This window comes from Panicum hallii, chromosome 9 (genome assembly GCF_002211085.1).
Source record: "Panicum hallii strain FIL2 chromosome 9, PHallii_v3.1, whole genome shotgun sequence".
NCBI lineage: Eukaryota > Viridiplantae > Streptophyta > Magnoliopsida > Poales > Poaceae > Panicum > Panicum hallii.
Genome location: NC_038050.1, coordinates 53,622,261 through 53,638,876, shown reverse-complemented (window position 1 = coordinate 53,638,876; position 16,616 = coordinate 53,622,261). Strand labels below are relative to the sequence as shown.

Here is a 16,616-nt window from a genome sequence, read left to right as displayed (position 1 = left end):
ATTCTCCGAGAGGAGCAGAGGAGGAAAGGAGATAGAAGTAGAGGGACGCCAGCCATGGAGAAGAAGATAAGGTCCGGCCAGAGTTGTCCGACTTTTTTTTTTCTCGATAAAAGAGTTGTCCGACTCGGTTGAACCAAAATATGTTGCATGCAACTAAAAAAAAAAACTACGTCCAACTAAAAAAAGGACATAGTTGATGCAGACTTGAAAATATGGCCTTGCCCAGAGTCGATGCAGCCACGTCAAGCCGGTTGAACAATCCAGAGTTGCTGCTACCACAATTTCAAAATACGGGACGTATCAGGTTTAAAAAAAGTCAAATATAGTATTTTTTGTTCAAGAATTACTCAAATTACATGCATACTTAGCAGACAATTGTATCATAGATTCACGCTCCACATTTTTAAAAAGATTAACATTCCTCATATATTTAATAAAATTGAATTTTGTGACTCTTGGTGTTATATTATTAGAGTAATTGGCAATTAAAATATAAACTCTAGTCACAGAGGAGCGGAGGAATGTAGAGAGAAGCATTGGGAAACTTGTCATGGAGAAGGCAAGGTTCGGCCCATAGTCGTCCGCGTTGGATGAACCAAAGGGTGTTACACACACCAGGAGTAACATTTCTCTCTCTTAGATCGAAGAAATGCTTATATTAACGGATGTAGTGTTAACGATCAAAGATTCACGTTTTTGTAATGGTATCCGAGAAACAATGACCTTTATGGTGTCAACTAGCTAAAAACACCTAAGTTCGTTGTCCTGGAGCAAAATCTAGCTAAAAAGGAAGCGGGAGACTATAGGCTACTCCCTCCGTTCTATAAACTAAATTATTAATTATTTTAATTTTTCTAGATTTATAGTTTTTGCTATACATCTACATATGAAGCTAAATTATTATATCTAGACGTATAGTAAGGTTTGTAAATCTAGAAAACCGAAACGACTAATAATTTAAAATGAGGGAGTATCTTTTAGCACTAATGTAAAAGGATGGCTCTAGACTGTAGTAATTCTTGAAACTACACAATAGACATGTTGGTTAACCAAACAGTAAAAAGCGGAAGCCACTCGAGAAAGAACAATTAACTTCTCAAATTTCAATCATCCCTGAAGAGTAGGAGTGCTTCTCTATTTATCGGAAGACGTCGGGACCTTACATGATCATTTTACCCTTGAATACATGACATGTTCTCAGGGTATGCTTTACAAAAGGGTAAAAAGAAAGATGTGATCAACTTTGATACTCCTACTTGGATCAAGTTATTCACGCCTCCTGCTTCACGAGCTTTGATCATGTAGCCTTTGATGGGCTTTCGCCCGCTCTCAGTTCTGACGCTCATGAGCATTTCTCTAATCGAATTGAAGCCACACTTCGTCGAAGGCTATTGAGCGTCCTCAAGTGCACTTTACGTCGCTATTGTTTTCGATTTTAGCTTCGTGACTGTTAGACTTGCAATGGACAAAACAATGGAGCAAGTGTCATTTGGACCCTAGATGATACTTTGAGATTCGCGCACGGGGAAGGATTCGCATGCTGAAAAGTAGAGACTTGGCACGAGCACGACGCGGAATGAATCCGTCTCTCACTGCGGGGAAGGGGTACAGGGTACAGAGCGAGAAAGGGAAAGTAGAGGAAAGAATCCGCGAGGGAGGGAGGGAGGCGGTCGCGCCGGTGCCGGAGGAGGAGAAGAGAGCAATCCAGGGCGGCCGCCGTCAGGCGCTCAGGTGCGATCCACCCCTCCCCCTCTTTCCTCATCTCCCACTCCATGCGATTAGAGAGGTGCTTTCTTCCCCAAGTCCGGCGCGGCAACCGGAGAAAGATTAGTCCTTTTCCCCCCTTCGCTACTGCTGCTGCGGCTGCTGGGATCTAAGGCTAGGCAACGGGAGGAGATTGTTCCCGGGCAATACTCCTGGATCCGATAGTAGCGTAGATTGATTACTGTCTTCCTATGTACTGATGAGGTGTCCAATCCAAGTGCTCTGGCTCTCCTACGAATATGAATACGATTAATCTAAGGGGATCACCATCCTTAGGATTTCGTTTCGTTTTCCAAACATAATAACCTACTACCGTTCTACCAACATCGCTGCAGTACCAAGACCAGAATTTAGCATCACTCTGCGCCGCTAGTATCTGAAGTACAATGGAAAACAACTGTAGTTGTATTGTATTTAAGCAATTAGGCATATGGCTTTCTCTATGTGCTTGCTTATTACTTCTGACCTGCTCAACTGTTTCCACGTCATACACTACTGGCATGTTCTGTTTATCTCCCATTTTCAAGTTAATTATGGCCTTTTTGTTGTCTGATTTTAAGTTCCTGACATCACAGTTTACTTACCTACAGAATTAGGTTAATCTAAACTAGCAAACACTCTGACAAGATGAGCGACAATCTGATGGATAAAGTCAATGCCCTTGGTGAGCGGCTCAAGATAAGTGGGGCTGAAGTCAGCCGGAAGATGTCAGTTGGCGTCAGCAGCATGAGTTTCAAGATGAAGGAGTTCTTCCAGGGCCAGAACATGGCAGACAAAATTGTTGATGAAGCCACGTTGGAGACCATGGACATGCCAGACTGGGCTACCAACCTTGAGATATGTGACATGGTCAACACAGAGAGGGTCAACAGTGTTGAAGTGATCCGTGCCGTTAAGAGAAGGATTATGTTGAAGAATCCACGGGTGCAGTATCTATCTCTTGTCCTGCTCGAGACCATTGTTAAAAACTGCGACAAGGCTTTCTCTGAGATTGCTGCTGAGCGGGTGCTTGATGAAATGGTAAAATTGATTGATGATCCCCAGACTATAGTGAACAACAGAAACAAGGCTCTTATGCTCATTGAAGCATGGGGAGAATCTGGAGATGATCTCCGCTACCTTCCAGTGTATGAAGAAACGTACAAGGTAAATACAAAGTAATGCTTTGCTGTTGAATCGCCTTACTGCAATTTATCCTGAAACAGTGATCTGCAACTGACACAAAAAGAAGCAGATCAAACTACTTTGGTTATGAATGACATTGGATAGGTTATTGATATGTAATTGCTTCTTGATGTTCTGCAGATGAACAGTACTTTGAACATTATCAAAATTACCTTATTAGTAGTTTTCTATGTGTTCATAACATTATAATGTGCCTCCATTAATCAATAATTTTTGAACTTTTACTGTCAGGCCTGTAGATATCTCTTACTATAACTCATCTAGATATTATCTCGTGGTATTCTTTGCAGAGCTTAAGATCTAGGGGAATTCGCTTCCCTGGGCGTGACGACGAGAGCCTAGCACCAATATTTACTCCACCCCGTTCAGTGCCTGCAGTGGAACCATATTCTGAGGCAGCACAAGAAGGGTATCAAGAAATTCCAGACGAAAGTTTTGTTCCAGCTCGCACTGTTCCTGCTGTGCAAGTTAATGAGGCTTTTGAGGTGGCTCGTAATAGTGTCGAGCTTCTTTCCACAGTGCTATCTTCTTCTCCTCAAAAAGAGGTTCTACAGGTTAGTCTGTTCTCTGTAACGTTAATATTTCATTGCACGCATTCCTTCCAAAGCACAGTGTTGAAGTATCGTTGATAAATTTATCTGGATTAAACGTGAAGAAAATTCTCAACTTTTCTGATTGCCGTAGGTCCATATGAATATCTGGAATTAACTGACTATAGGTGAATTGGGACCTCAAGTCAATCATTTCCTATTTGCTTATCTTATAGATATCTAACTCAATGCAAAACTACTACTGCTCTGCCATCACTAATGTGTTGATACGCATGCAGGACGACTTGACAACCACTCTTGTTCAACAATGCCAACAATGTCAGTACACGATCCAGAGAATTGTTGAAATGGCTGGTGATAATGAGGCTCAGCTCTTCGAGGCATTGAGCATCCATGAGGAACTGCAGAAGGTCCTGGCCAAGTACGAAGAACTCAAGGAACCTGTTCATGTTGAGCCAGAACCAGAGCCCGCAATGATTCCAGTTACCGTGGAGCCCGAGGAATCCCCCCGCGCTGTGAGTAAAGAAGACGCCCATGTAAAGAAACCAGGAAGTTCTGGAGATCGGCCAGGTGGGGATGACTTGCTCCAGGATCTCGATGACATGATATTTGGTAAGAAAGGTGGCACCTCATCGCAGCGGGACACCACTCCCAGAAAGGACCAGAAGGACGACTTCATCACCTTCTGACTGCCAGATATTGTGGTTTTTGCCTAATTTCCATCTGTTAGTCGTTGCAGATTTGTGACATGCGCGTCATTATCAGTGCCTTTTCATATGGGTGGGTTACTGGATCATGAGGAGTTGCTTGCTTGCTGTACATGAATGGATGTAGCGGTTGCATAATGTAATAGACTGATTAGATACTGGCTTATGAGTTCCAATACTGGATTCAGAAGCTGTGCGTTAGACATGCGTATATTTGATATGCTTGGTACTCCCTCTGTCCCACTACTTCTAGAGTTTTTCAAACAGATTAAGGATCAGATTAAGGATGGAGAGTAAAAGTCTATAATCTATATTACCCTCATGCACTAATTAAGAGAATAATTATGGCTTTCCTATTTAGTTTGCATGCAGATCTGCATGTCATAATTAATTGCATGCAAGGTGGGGTATTTTAGACCTGTTATACCAAAAAAACCCACTTGGGAACTCAAAAGTAGTTATATTATGAGACAAAATTTGAATGCTAGAAGTAGCTATATTTTGAGACGGAGGTAGCAGATGATTTGGATGCTGAAGCTGCCGTATCTTGGATGTGTGCGTCAGTAGCACCCATGGCCTTGCTGCCGTATGTTAGATTTCTAGTTGGAGCTTTTGTGTATGTGTGCAGTGTCTGAACCTGGATCTGGAACGGTAGCAGCAAGGCCCTTATCATCTGCATTTTAGCTTACCAGTAGTAAATCAGCGGTTGGTGTTTCAGGCTTCAAGCCGCTCAAGCGAATCAATGAACTCCAATGAACAGACTTGCAACCGCTGAGAGCGAGGAAGAGGAGTCCCAATGGACTGATAAGCACTGACAACTGAGCACGAAGAAGAAGTATGACCTTATTGAGCCCAGGCACGGGAAGAGAATGCATGGTTTGGGACAAATCCGAATGATACAGCCTCGGCGACGACATCCTCCAACAGTGGCTGCTCTAACAATTATCCAACTATGGACAGACATGTCAGCCGCTTCGAGTACGGGAAACAGTGGCCTCCGCACTTCAAGTATGTTGGGAAATTTGGAAGGAGCGAAACGTGCGTATTTTTGAAAGAAAAGAATCACCAAAGTTCAAGGTGCAGAGCAAGATTAAAGAGGAGGCAAAGCTATGGGCGGCAGTAGGAGCATAACACCTGATCGAGCAGACTCATTCAACATGTTCACATTGAGTTTCTGTACATCTCACCCACCATTGTGGTTGCGGCGTAGCCTCTTTTTGTATTTACTTTCTGGCGTACTTACCTGCTGATGTATTACGATCTGCCAATAAGCATGCAACAAACAACTTTTAGCAAACTTAACTGCAGGTGACAAGTACGCATAGTGGATTCCCTGTTCCCAGTTGAGCAGCTGAGGAAGTGTTTCCTCCACTGGTTTGTGCAGCTTTTGTCAAGTTTCAGTTCATTGTTTGAGCTGATCTTGTTACAGAAAGTGCACTTAAATACTAGATAAGTTGATAAGTTGATGTATTGTATTTCTTCGGTTCGTAGAAAATCACAGAACGCTAGGAACTGCACTTAAGAGAGAGAGTTAGCAGGATGGGGTACAATATGCATAAATCGTGAAGAACTTCCAAGTAAACTTAAAGATGCATCAATATTTTCGGCACAAGCAACAACATGATTGATCCCATTTTAGCAGGTTAGCACAGTCTAAGTTGTATGTATAATTTTTGAAAGAAAATGCAAGAGCGCTGCTTTGTCATTTTAAGAAGGAAGAAGCAGGTACAGAGTCTTACTAGGGCGATATTACATAAAAGGATAGACACTCTAACTCAAAAACTGAAAGACGATACATTAAAAAAAGGTAACTCTGGCCCTCCATAGGCTAACTTCCTAGTGCTAACTTCAGACTTGATCTCTTGCATCACTTCTGCCGGTGTCTTCTGGACCTGATCAAACACTCTCCGATTCCTCTCCTTCCAAGTGTTCCAAGCACACTACATCAACATTGCAGCCTGATCCTTCTTGTCTTTGATGGTAGGTGAGCAAGCTCCTTCTGCCACCAGTCAATGATCTCTAGCCCGTCGCCCGGTGCTCGTATTAGCTGCTGAGTCCACGATGCCATTCTCTCCCAAACAAGTTTTGCAAAAGAGCAGTATAGTATCATGTGTGCTGCTGTTTCCTGCTCTCGGTTGCATAAAGAGCACACTGGATTACATGGCCACTGTCTCGCCATCAATTTATCAGCTGTGAGTATCTAAATTGTATGTATATAGACTTGTGCTTGTGGTGGAGGGCTCAAGTGGCCTTGATGCTAGCTTGCTTAAAACTAAATCAGTCATCTAGGATTAATGACCAAAGATCGAGATTAAGGTTCTCTTTGGCACAACTTCTTGGATGGTTTCACGCAGAGCTTCACTTGAATCCGTGCCAAACGGATATTTTGCTAGCAGCTTCATCCACAAAGCACCTGGTGAAATTGATTTCGGCTTACACTGGGGAGGAGGAGGCGGAAATCGTAACTTCGCCCAGCTTCTCCCGTAGGCTCATGTTTCGCCAAACGATTTTGAGAACAGTTTCAGCTTTATTAGAGAAACTGCTTCAGGAGCTCTTTTAGAAGAAGCTGAAGCTATACCAAACGGAGCCTAAATCCCTGGTGCATAACTTTTAATTTTCTATTAACAATCATAGCTAGATGCAGATTACCTTATGTGTTGGCTCGACACAATCAGATGGTGAAGACTAAGGTTGGGAGTTGTGATTTTAATAATCTGTCTTTGTGCTTTTCAGAGGAGTAGAAAGGATTAAACTAAAATATGAAAGATGTAAAAAGTAGGATAAAAAGTTTTGAAAATTGAAACCAAATTTCAGATCTTTAGGACAAGTAATATTGTACATTTGGTTTTAACTATGGCAACGCGCGAGCATTGTGCTAGTAGAGAAACCGTTTGTATTGGCACTTTCCATTTACGGTCCACTTACGGACCACCAACAATGTTGTACGGCTTTGTACATGTCAACATTTATGTTGACGAGCTCTGATGTAGCCTGCCAGCACAAAGCATTTAGTTAAACACGAAAAAAACTAATTTAATTATTAAAAATATCAATAAGTTTTTAAAATATTTAAACTCCTACAGCAGGATTTATACTTAGTCAATTACTTGTGAAAAATAGTTTGGAGTGTATATCATCAAAAGAATGTTATTTGATATATAAACTTCAACATTTGGCTTCAGGTTTATATAAATATGTGACAAATGCACCAGTTTATGAAACATGTATACTATAACTTTTGTTAATTGTAGTGAAACTTTTTTTGCCATGGTTATTGACCTATCAAAGTAATTTATGTGAAGTTTTAAATTTTTTAGGCCCAATATTATGTGTTATTATTATTATTATTTTCAATAGACCTGTAAATGGAGACTTGAATAATCTAAAGAATACATTTGAAACTGTCATCTATTTTGTATCTATCATATATGCTGGAGGACATGGACGCAAATATGAATTTTATATAATTTTCTTAGCTTTTTTTTACACATATAGTTCAAATGTGAATTGTTGTGAATTACCGTGCAAAAATCATTTAATCTCTAGAAAATAGCAAATCATTTCAAAAAAATATGAAACAAATATGAAACCTACGACACAACAACTTCATGTATTGCTTCACATGTATGAAGTGATCTAGGGGTATTTATGAAATTTGTGCCTATTTGTTCCAAAACGAATAATAAATTATGCCGAAGGGTGTTTGAACTTAGATCACAAGCTTTAAAACTGCAAGCCCCTCCACTATGCCATGCAAGAGTATTCAATTTAGAGGGGGTGTTGTCGGTCTGTTTCTGCGATACGGCGGCTCATCATTTGTACTGGCAGGCACCATATATTGGGAGGAAGGGGAAGGGAAATTTTTAAGTCATGACGCGTAATCGAAATGACGCCGTCAGGCTGTCGAATTTCCTCCCCTCCCTCCCCACTCTCCCCCCACACGCCACCACCCAAAATGCCTCCTCCGCCTCCGCACGCCTCTCGTCTAACCCGGTTGCTACCTCATGTCTGTCTCCACCATTCCGAGGCGACCCCGGCTGCCTCCTCTAACCCTGGGTGCGCCTCCGACCCTAGACGCCTCCGACCCGGACCGTTCCGATTCGGCTCGCCTTTGACTCCACCTCCATCCCAGGGCCACTGCCTCTGACCCCACCTTCCAGTGCTGCCTCCTCCTTCACTACCCCTGCCTGAAACTACTGTTTTTCCACACTACAAAATTGTAGGTTTCAGTTTGTAAGAAATTATAGGAATTTTGTAGAAGTTTTGTAGCATAGTTGTAGAAATTATGTAGAAATTTTAGGAATTTTGTAGGAAACTTGTAAAAAATTATAAATTTTGTAGCAAAGTTTTATAAATTTAAGAATTTTGTAAAACATTTGTAGCAAAGTTGTAGGATATTTGTAGCAAAGTTGTAGAAGTTTTAAGAATTTTGTAGAAATTCTGTAGAAAAATTGTAAGAAATTTGTAGAAATTTAGAAAAATTGTAGGAAAGTTGTATAACTTTTGTAGGAAATTTTAGAATTTTTCTAGGAAGTAGCAGATTTTTAGAAAACTATAGAACTTTTATAGTTAAACTGTAGAATTTTTTTTTTGTAAAATTGTATGAAATTTGTTATGGAATATTGGAATGTTTCATTAGGTACATGGAAAGTTGTGCATTTTTTCGTGATAGTGGTGCTCGGGGCTTTGGTCGTGGTAGTGGGACTCCAGTTTTAGATCATGGTAGCAGGGCTTGTCCTTCGCGTGATATCACCCATCTTCCCACGACCTTCCCTCTAGGCATTACGTTCACCGGAGGACCTAGGACTAGACCTACTAGGAACCTATATTGAGGCGGACCACATCTAGAAATATAAATATTCTTTTTATTCTTATAATAATTTCTTACTTCACTGATATTTGATCCTTTTTAATGCAGCGGATCCATAAACTTGAATGGCTTTCAGAGTTAGTATAAGCCATAGGTGGTACACCTCACTTGGAATTCTCAGTAGGTAGAAGTTCACGAAAGTAACTATCAAAAGATAGTTGCAAGAGAAGATTGGAATAGAAAATTTTCAATTGTGGGCAGGGGTGAAGAATCACCTATCCAAATGACCTATGAAAGAAGTGCCATTATAGCTTGCCTAACTGAACTTGAGCGGCATGGCTACTTCTTCCTAGTTATCTCATAGTTCAAGCTCAGAGCGCTTGATGAGGCTAAAGAGGATGTTGCTGCGGTTAGTGAGAGACTTGCACCATCAATGGCACCTGATATGGTATGTGAGTATTTATTTTTTAATATTAATTTACTTGATAATATTTAGCATCCATTAATATACTGTAGGATATATTTGATGTGATAAGTTTACAAGTAATTTTATATCAAGCCTTGAACATCTTGGGTTACTATATCATGATATGAGTCTTCACCAACACGTACTAGGAAGGCAAGTGGCAAACTTCTACTGACGTTCGATCTACCAATCTTCGAACCACTCTCCAGCCACGCGATCGTTAATCACCATCCATGGCAAAGCCGCTGATCGTGATTGTGAAGCAAAATTTAGTGCACCCATTCATGTTTTGGTTTATATTGGTGATCTAACTATGTCCCGTATCTCTTGCGACGTAATAATATGTAATGTATGCTGTTGAAAATTTGTATCTTAGTTGCTCTATGAACATTTCGATCTTGATTGCGGTGTCCCTTTCTAAGTGTTTGATATATTGTAGTGTGACCTTGTATATTTCAACATATTTTATATTAAACAAGGCAACTCAAGTTAAGCACTCACGTGTGGCAGTGGCACCGTTGGTTTGGTTGCGTTTGCACTTTGCACAATAACAGCGTGGCATAGACTTGCTTAATGGATTTATGCTGGCGGGATACCTACACCAACCACCAATACAAATGGGCATTTGTGCTGGTAAGCCAAATCGAGGTGGTTCGTTAATAGGTATCCAGCTCTACATGGAACCAATGACATGGAACTATTTCCTTCTACCGGGTGACCACGACGGTTTGTGCATTCTGTGCGTAGGAGCCGAATGAGCTACCGACTGGGCACCAAAAAAGTCTGTGGCGCACGTGTTACAGTGGCTGCTTTGACACGCCTACTCCCTCCATTTTAAATTGTAGTTTATTTTGATAAATTAGGATATATAAATTTTACTATGTATATAAACACAATGTATATATAGATGCATAGCAAAATCTATATATCTAGATTTGCCAAAACAATCTACTACAATTTGAAACAGAGCGAGTAGATAGTAACACATGAGTCTACATGATACATAATTCGAGAAGTGATGTACAGATAAAGCCTACGGGTCAGGCCGCCTCCAGTAAGCTTGGCGACGTCGCTAATCGACGTGGAGCCCAGAGACAATAAACAGCGGAAAAACTTCTCTCAGCGCTCCTCGATACCTGTAGCTCCGGCAAACGCGCTCTCTAGCGGCTTTGGCCGAACGTGTTATGCGCTAGCGACCAAACAACAGCTAGCGCAACAGGTTTTGCATACTCTCTCTCCGCCACATCAGACCGTGTGCACGATATCGTCGCCCGATGGAGGAGGCCTCAGAGACTGAGAGCCACGAACGCTTCGTCGTTTCTACGACAGCGACGTCTGGGTAGGCGAAGCCACAGCCCACCCGGCAAAGCCGCCGGCGTGGGGGCTGAATTGCTTTGACCGGCAGACACTGACATGTGGGAGCACGATAATATCTCGCGGAGACTTGCGCGCTCGGCTCACACAAACAACACTCCGATAGATCCAGCGCCACCGGACGCACGCACGCACGCTGAGATCGATGGCCACCGACGCCACGGCGCCGCACGCGCTCCTCCTCCCCTACCCGGCCCAGGGCCACGTTATCCCTTTCATGGAGCTCGCCCACCGCCTCCTCGACCGGGGCTTCGCCGTCACCTTCGTCAACACCGAGTTCAACCACCGCCGCGTCGTGGAAGCCGCCGCTGGCGCGCCGGCTGCTGAAGGCGGGCGGCGCCTGCGGCTGGTGGGGGTCCCTGACGGGATGGACGACGGCGAGGACCGCGACAACCTGGTCCGGCTCAATGCCACCATGCCGGAGACCATGCCGCCGCGGCTGGAGGCGCTTCTCGACGGCGGCGGAGGGAGCGCTGGCGGCGAGGGCCTGGGCAGGGTGACGTGCGTCGTGGTCGACGCCGGCATGTCGTGGGCGCTGGACGCGGCCAAGCGGCGGGGGCTCCCCACGGCTGCGCTCTGGGCGGCGTCGGCGGCCGTGCTCGCCGTGATCGTGGGCGCCAAGAACCTCATTCGCGATGGCGTCATCGATGACGACGGTGAGATAGATATACATCTTCCATTATCTTTTCTTTTCGTCAAAACTAATTAATAGAAAATGTAACAAATTAAATATTTAAATATATATGCTTCGCTAATCGACGTGCATGCAGGAGCTCCGGTTAAGCTGGACAGCAGCGACTCGTTCCGGCTGGCCGAGTCCATGGCGCCAATGGATGCGACCTTCCTCGCCTGGAACTACATGGGCAACCGCGACGCGGAGCGCATGGTCTTCCACTACCTCACCACCACCGCCTGGGCCGCCGTCGCCAACGCAGACGTCCTCCTCTGCAACACCTTCTCCGACCTCGAGCCGGACATCTTCACCCACCACTCCCCCGCCTCCATCCTCCCCATCGGTCCACTCCGCAGATGGCAGCGCCGCTCAACAAGCGGCGAGGCGCCGGTCGTCGGGCACTTCTGGCGCACCGACGACGAGACCTGCCTGTCCTTCCTCGACGCGCAGCCCCACGGCTCCGTCGTGTACGTTGCGTTCGGTAGCTTGACTGTCATGAGCCCCGCGCAGCTCCAGGAGCTTGCGCTTGCTCTGGGAACATCTGGCCGCCCGTTCTTGTGGGTCTTCAGGCCGGGGCTGGCAGGCAAGCTTCCGACAGCGCTCACGGACCAAGTGGCGCAACATGGGCGGGGGAAACTTGTGGAGTGGGCACCACAGGAGCGTGTGCTCGCACACCCGGCAGTCGGGTGCTTTCTGACGCATTGTGGGTGGAACTCGACACTGGAGGGCATCCGCAACGGCGTGCCGCTGCTCTGCTGGCCTTACTTCACCGACCAGTTCACCAACCAGACATACATCTGTGACATCTGGGGGGTGGGAGTAAGGATGGCACCCATTGACAGGCAAGGCATTGTGACCAAGGAGGAGATCATGGAGAGATTGGAGAGCCTGCTGGGTGATGGTGGTGTCAAGGAAAGGGTGAGTAAGTTGAAGGAGCTGGCGGAGAGGAGCATGAGTGGAGAGGGACAGTCGTTGAAGAATCTCAACGTCTTCATGGAGTTTGTGAGAAAGTGAACATTACATTACAGCATGGTTTTGTTAGACTGAAGATGCAGTGTTTGAGTTGGCACTGAGGCACGCACACATACACTGACACAAACCAACCAAACGGACGATACATCAGCACATCACAGTATCACACAAGCAGGGAAGTTCACAGGCATTATATGCCCCGTGCACGTGAAGAGAGCAACTGAGATGGATCATTGATTTCATTGCTAGCGAGCGAACGTAGAATTAGCTTCGCGGGATATATGCACTGCTCATACGTTGTTCATTTGATCATACCCTGTCCCGGTCAAATCCACCATCACGACGAGCATCCACGAGCACACCCTGTCCCCCTCCATCGCTTCAGGAGCGCCGCCGCAACATGGAGCCCGAATCACCGCCATCTTCTTCAAGGTCGAGCAGCCCCACGCTCCGCAGTTCGGCACTGTTGCGTGCCCCCACACCCCCTCTCCTCCCTCTTCTTGCTTTCTACGCTGTCCGTCCGAGCTCCCTGCCTATCGGAGTGCCGGCAATGCCAGCGAATCGAGCGCGGCCCTGGCGCGATGCCACCCAGCGCAGCGCTGTTCCCACGACGCTGTCGGCAAGCGGATTGATCGCCGTCATGTGACTGTGTGAGTCCATCCCCCGCCGTCAGCTTACTGAAGAAATCCCACTCGATATTGGGTGCTGCAAAGCTTCAAGTGGCTGTGTTATATGCGTCTACGTGATACTAATTCTTTGTATCTTATGAAAATTTCGATTGTATAGTATCACTGAACTTTTGTGCAGCAAGAACTGAAGGACCTGTACTTACCTGCTGAATTAGGATCTGCCAATAAGCATGCAACAAACTATTTTTTTCCAAACTTAACTGTAAGTGACACAAGTACGCATAGTGGAATCTCTGTTCCAGTGGAGCAGCTGAGCAAGTGTTTCCTCCACTGTTTGTGCAGCTTCTGTCTTGTTACAGAAAGTGAACTTAAATACTAGATAAGTCTTCGGTTCCATCACAAAACACTATGAATTGCACCTAAGAGAGAGAAGCAGGATGGGGTATAATGTGTATAAATCATGAAGAACTTCCAAGTGAACTTAAAGATGCATCAATATTTTTTTTGGGCAAGCAACAACATGATTGATCTTATTTTTGCAGGTCGGCACAGTCAAAGTTGTATGTATATAGACTTGTGCTTGTGGTGGAGGGCTCAAGTGGAGCACAAGTAAATTGGTATGAATTATTTTTGTTTGTATATAACTTTTTATTTGAATAAATTATATAAACTTTTGATTTAGCTTAAACAACTGTGATTTGGACCTCACGTGATACAATTAGCAAGTTTACGAATCTGAATGTGCAGTGTGAAAGTTTAGGGATCGAAATAACACCCTAACCTAAGGTCAAGAACTGGCGGTGTATTTTACTCCTAGAGAAATGCAGGAAGCATCATCTGCGTGATTGGAAGAAGTGGAGGGTGGAAGCTGGAAGTGCACGAGTGCAGAGTCCTGCATGGCAAACAGGGGTATTTGCCTGTAAGATCTTGTGCTCCATTAATTGCTAAGAATAAGATCAATTATCGACTAATTAGCATGACATGTCTCCTAGCACGTATCCTTCCATTATCTGATGTTTGCACGTTTAATATAGAGTAAAATACATCACGGGTCCTAAACTTGTCTCGTTATATTAACCAGGTCCCTAAACTTCTAAATGCAAATTTGGATCCTCAAACTGGAGAATCCATGTCAGATCCCAAACGCGCCACACAAACGTCCAATGCTGACCTGACATTGCCACGTTGGCGAATATGTGCAAGAACCCCCATACTTAATATCATCCTTTACTTTTGGGTCCCTGGGCCCATTCCTTCCCTTCCTCCTCCGCTCGGGAATGGCCGCCGAGCGCGGGCAGCGGCGGCGGCCGAGAGGACGCCGCGCGGCGGGTATTCCTGGGCAAGTCCCTGACGGACGACATCTTGATGTGTCGGTTCGTGGTGGATAAGGAGGCCATGCGGGGGCACAACGAGATGGAGGTGATCCGGCGGCTCCACGCTGCGGCCTCCAAGCGCCGGCGCCTAGGCCCCAGCCCGCTCCGCTGAATGCCCGCGCAGCTCAAAGGGAAACGGACAATCCCGTGGCAGCGGCAGTAGCGTGGCACGGTACATGGCGAGGTTCTGCTTGTGTGCTTTCCGATCGGTTTTTTTTCCCTTTGTCTTCATCAGCATAATCGCCAACCTCGTCATCGTGGACGGCACCTCCTTTTGGCACTTCTTCAACACCTGGGTCGTCATCTGCCGTGGTGAGTCACTCAAGCTGATGGATTTCCGCAGAAACTTCTCCAGCGACTCCACCGTCATCCTCCGCTTTCCCGGCAGCGTCGGCCCGGCGGTGACCTGCGACGTGGACGCACCTCTTCGGGAGCGCGTCTTTCACTTCAGTGCGGACGCAATTCGCGAGATGAAAGCACGCCCACCACCGCTTGTGCACACACTCGAAGAATCCCGGCGAGATCTCGTCGTTCCAGACTCCAGTCTCTGTGTGCACAAATATGGGTTGCGGTTACGCGCGCCCGGAAACGCCTAGCACCCGACGCGACCACGACACCCCGAATGGCGGTGAACTGCCGCCTCCTCGCGCTGGTCGCAGGCCGCAGACGCCATACGTGACTTCTTCGCGCTGGTGCTCCACGAGCTCGCACTCGCGGCCTTCGACGCGCTCTTCGCGCCGCGGCTCCTTCGCCACGCGCCACTTTGCTGCGGGCCGAGGGGCAGAGCTCGGGTGGCTCCAATGGCGACCGACGGTGGCGCGCCGATTCTCGGCCGGGGAAAGCAGACGAAACGATTGGGGAAGGGGGCCGGGTGGTGGAGGAGCTAGTGGGAAGGGTGATTGCTATAGGAATCGGGTGGGGAAGGTCTGTGGCCGGCGGATTTGGCCGGCGAGCTCGACTCGGAAGAGGAAGGGAATGAAGGAATGGGAGAGGGAGGCGCCCAGCGACAAAAAGTAAAGGATGATATCAATTATGGGGGTTCTGCGTATGTTTGCTAACTTGGCAATGCCATGTTAGTATCGGATGCTTGTGTGGCGTGTTTTGGATGTAAGATGAATTTTTTAGAGAGTTTAAGGATCCAAATATGCATTTTAAAAGTTTAAAGATCTAGTTCACATGACGAGACAAGTTTAAGAACCCATGATACATTTTACTCTTTAATATATTCCTCAATGATCAGCAAGCTAGGCACGTCAAGTTGATAGATCAATCAGCATATATAATAATAAAGACGAAGTAGCTAAATATATCCCTTAATTTTGATCCAAGCGTTAGTTTGGTCCCTAGATACGAAATAGTCTATCTAAATCCTTCATTTTTTTATTTGGATCAAAATGGTGCTTGGGTTGATATAGCATGTACCACATGTTTGTGCCCGATGCTGAATCTACGATCGACCCTGAGTTTCAACAGTCGATCCGACTCCCTAAAAGTTATTCTATAACGGGAGTCCCCCTCCGCGCCCCAGCGTTCTTTTTTTATTTTTCTTTTCCTTTGTCTAGTTCTAGACTTTGTTTCCGAAATTTTTCTTCCAAACTAGATATTAAGTTTTGCTTCCAAAAATTTTGCTTCTGAATTTTTGTTCTGCAAAAGTTATATTTAAAAACTTTGTCTACCAAGTTTGATCTTAAGTTTTGCTTTCAAATTTTTTCTTCTAAGTTTTTGTTCCCGAAATTTTTTTACCCTAAATTAGTTCTTAAATTTTGTTTTTCAAATTTTTTCTCCTGAAATTTGTTCCAGATTCTTTTTAAGTTTCACCGAAAGTTTGTTTCAAAATTTTTCCTAAACTTTTTTTCCCAATTTTTTTTATGATTTTTTGTTTCTGAGCTTTTATATAATTTTTCTCATTCTACAATTTTTATCTTTACGATTTGATCAAAATTTATATATATAAATGTTTGTATATAATTTTTGTGTATATAGTTTCTTATCAAAATAGAAAAAGAAAAGGGATACCTGAAAACTAGTCACGGACGGTAGATCAACCGTACAGAGCGCTCCATACGGTCACCCGTAAATAGCCCCATGTTCATGCCATGTCAGTTTTAATTA

The 16,616-nt window shown here is 44.9% G+C and overlaps 2 protein-coding genes across 2 annotated transcripts; both read left to right on the top strand.

The window, feature by feature from the left end:
- Window positions 1–1,560: 1,560 nt before the first annotated feature.
- LOC112876963 (TOM1-like protein 1) lies at window positions 1,561–4,443 on the top strand. Its single transcript, XM_025941152.1, has 4 exons — window positions 1,561–1,731; window positions 2,355–2,910; window positions 3,240–3,503; window positions 3,779–4,443. The coding sequence occupies exons 2-4, from the start codon at window positions 2,392–2,394 to the stop codon at window positions 4,187–4,189; spliced, it is 1,194 nt and encodes a 397-aa protein (XP_025796937.1). The 5' UTR covers window positions 1,561–1,731; window positions 2,355–2,391; the 3' UTR covers window positions 4,190–4,443.
- A 6,468-nt stretch (window positions 4,444–10,911) lies between these two features.
- LOC112872678 (UDP-glycosyltransferase 83A1-like) lies at window positions 10,912–14,102 on the top strand. Its single transcript, XM_025935751.1, has 2 exons — window positions 10,912–11,513; window positions 11,628–14,102. The coding sequence occupies exons 1-2, from the start codon at window positions 11,003–11,005 to the stop codon at window positions 12,542–12,544; spliced, it is 1,428 nt and encodes a 475-aa protein (XP_025791536.1). The 5' UTR covers window positions 10,912–11,002; the 3' UTR covers window positions 12,545–14,102.
- Window positions 14,103–16,616: the final 2,514 nt, after the last annotated feature.

Coding starts and splice junctions, on each gene's coding strand:
- LOC112876963 (XM_025941152.1), top strand. CDS start 2,392: ATGAGCGACAATCTGATGGATAAAGTCAATGCCCTTGGTGAGCGGCTC. Junction 2,911..3,239: donor TGTATGAAGAAACGTACAAG/GTAAATACAAAG, acceptor TATTCTTTGCAG/AGCTTAAGATCTAGGGGAAT. Junction 3,504..3,778: donor CTCAAAAAGAGGTTCTACAG/GTTAGTCTGTTC, acceptor ATACGCATGCAG/GACGACTTGACAACCACTCT.
- LOC112872678 (XM_025935751.1), top strand. CDS start 11,003: ATGGCCACCGACGCCACGGCGCCGCACGCGCTCCTCCTCCCCTACCCG. Junction 11,514..11,627: donor TGGCGTCATCGATGACGACG/GTGAGATAGATA, acceptor ACGTGCATGCAG/GAGCTCCGGTTAAGCTGGAC.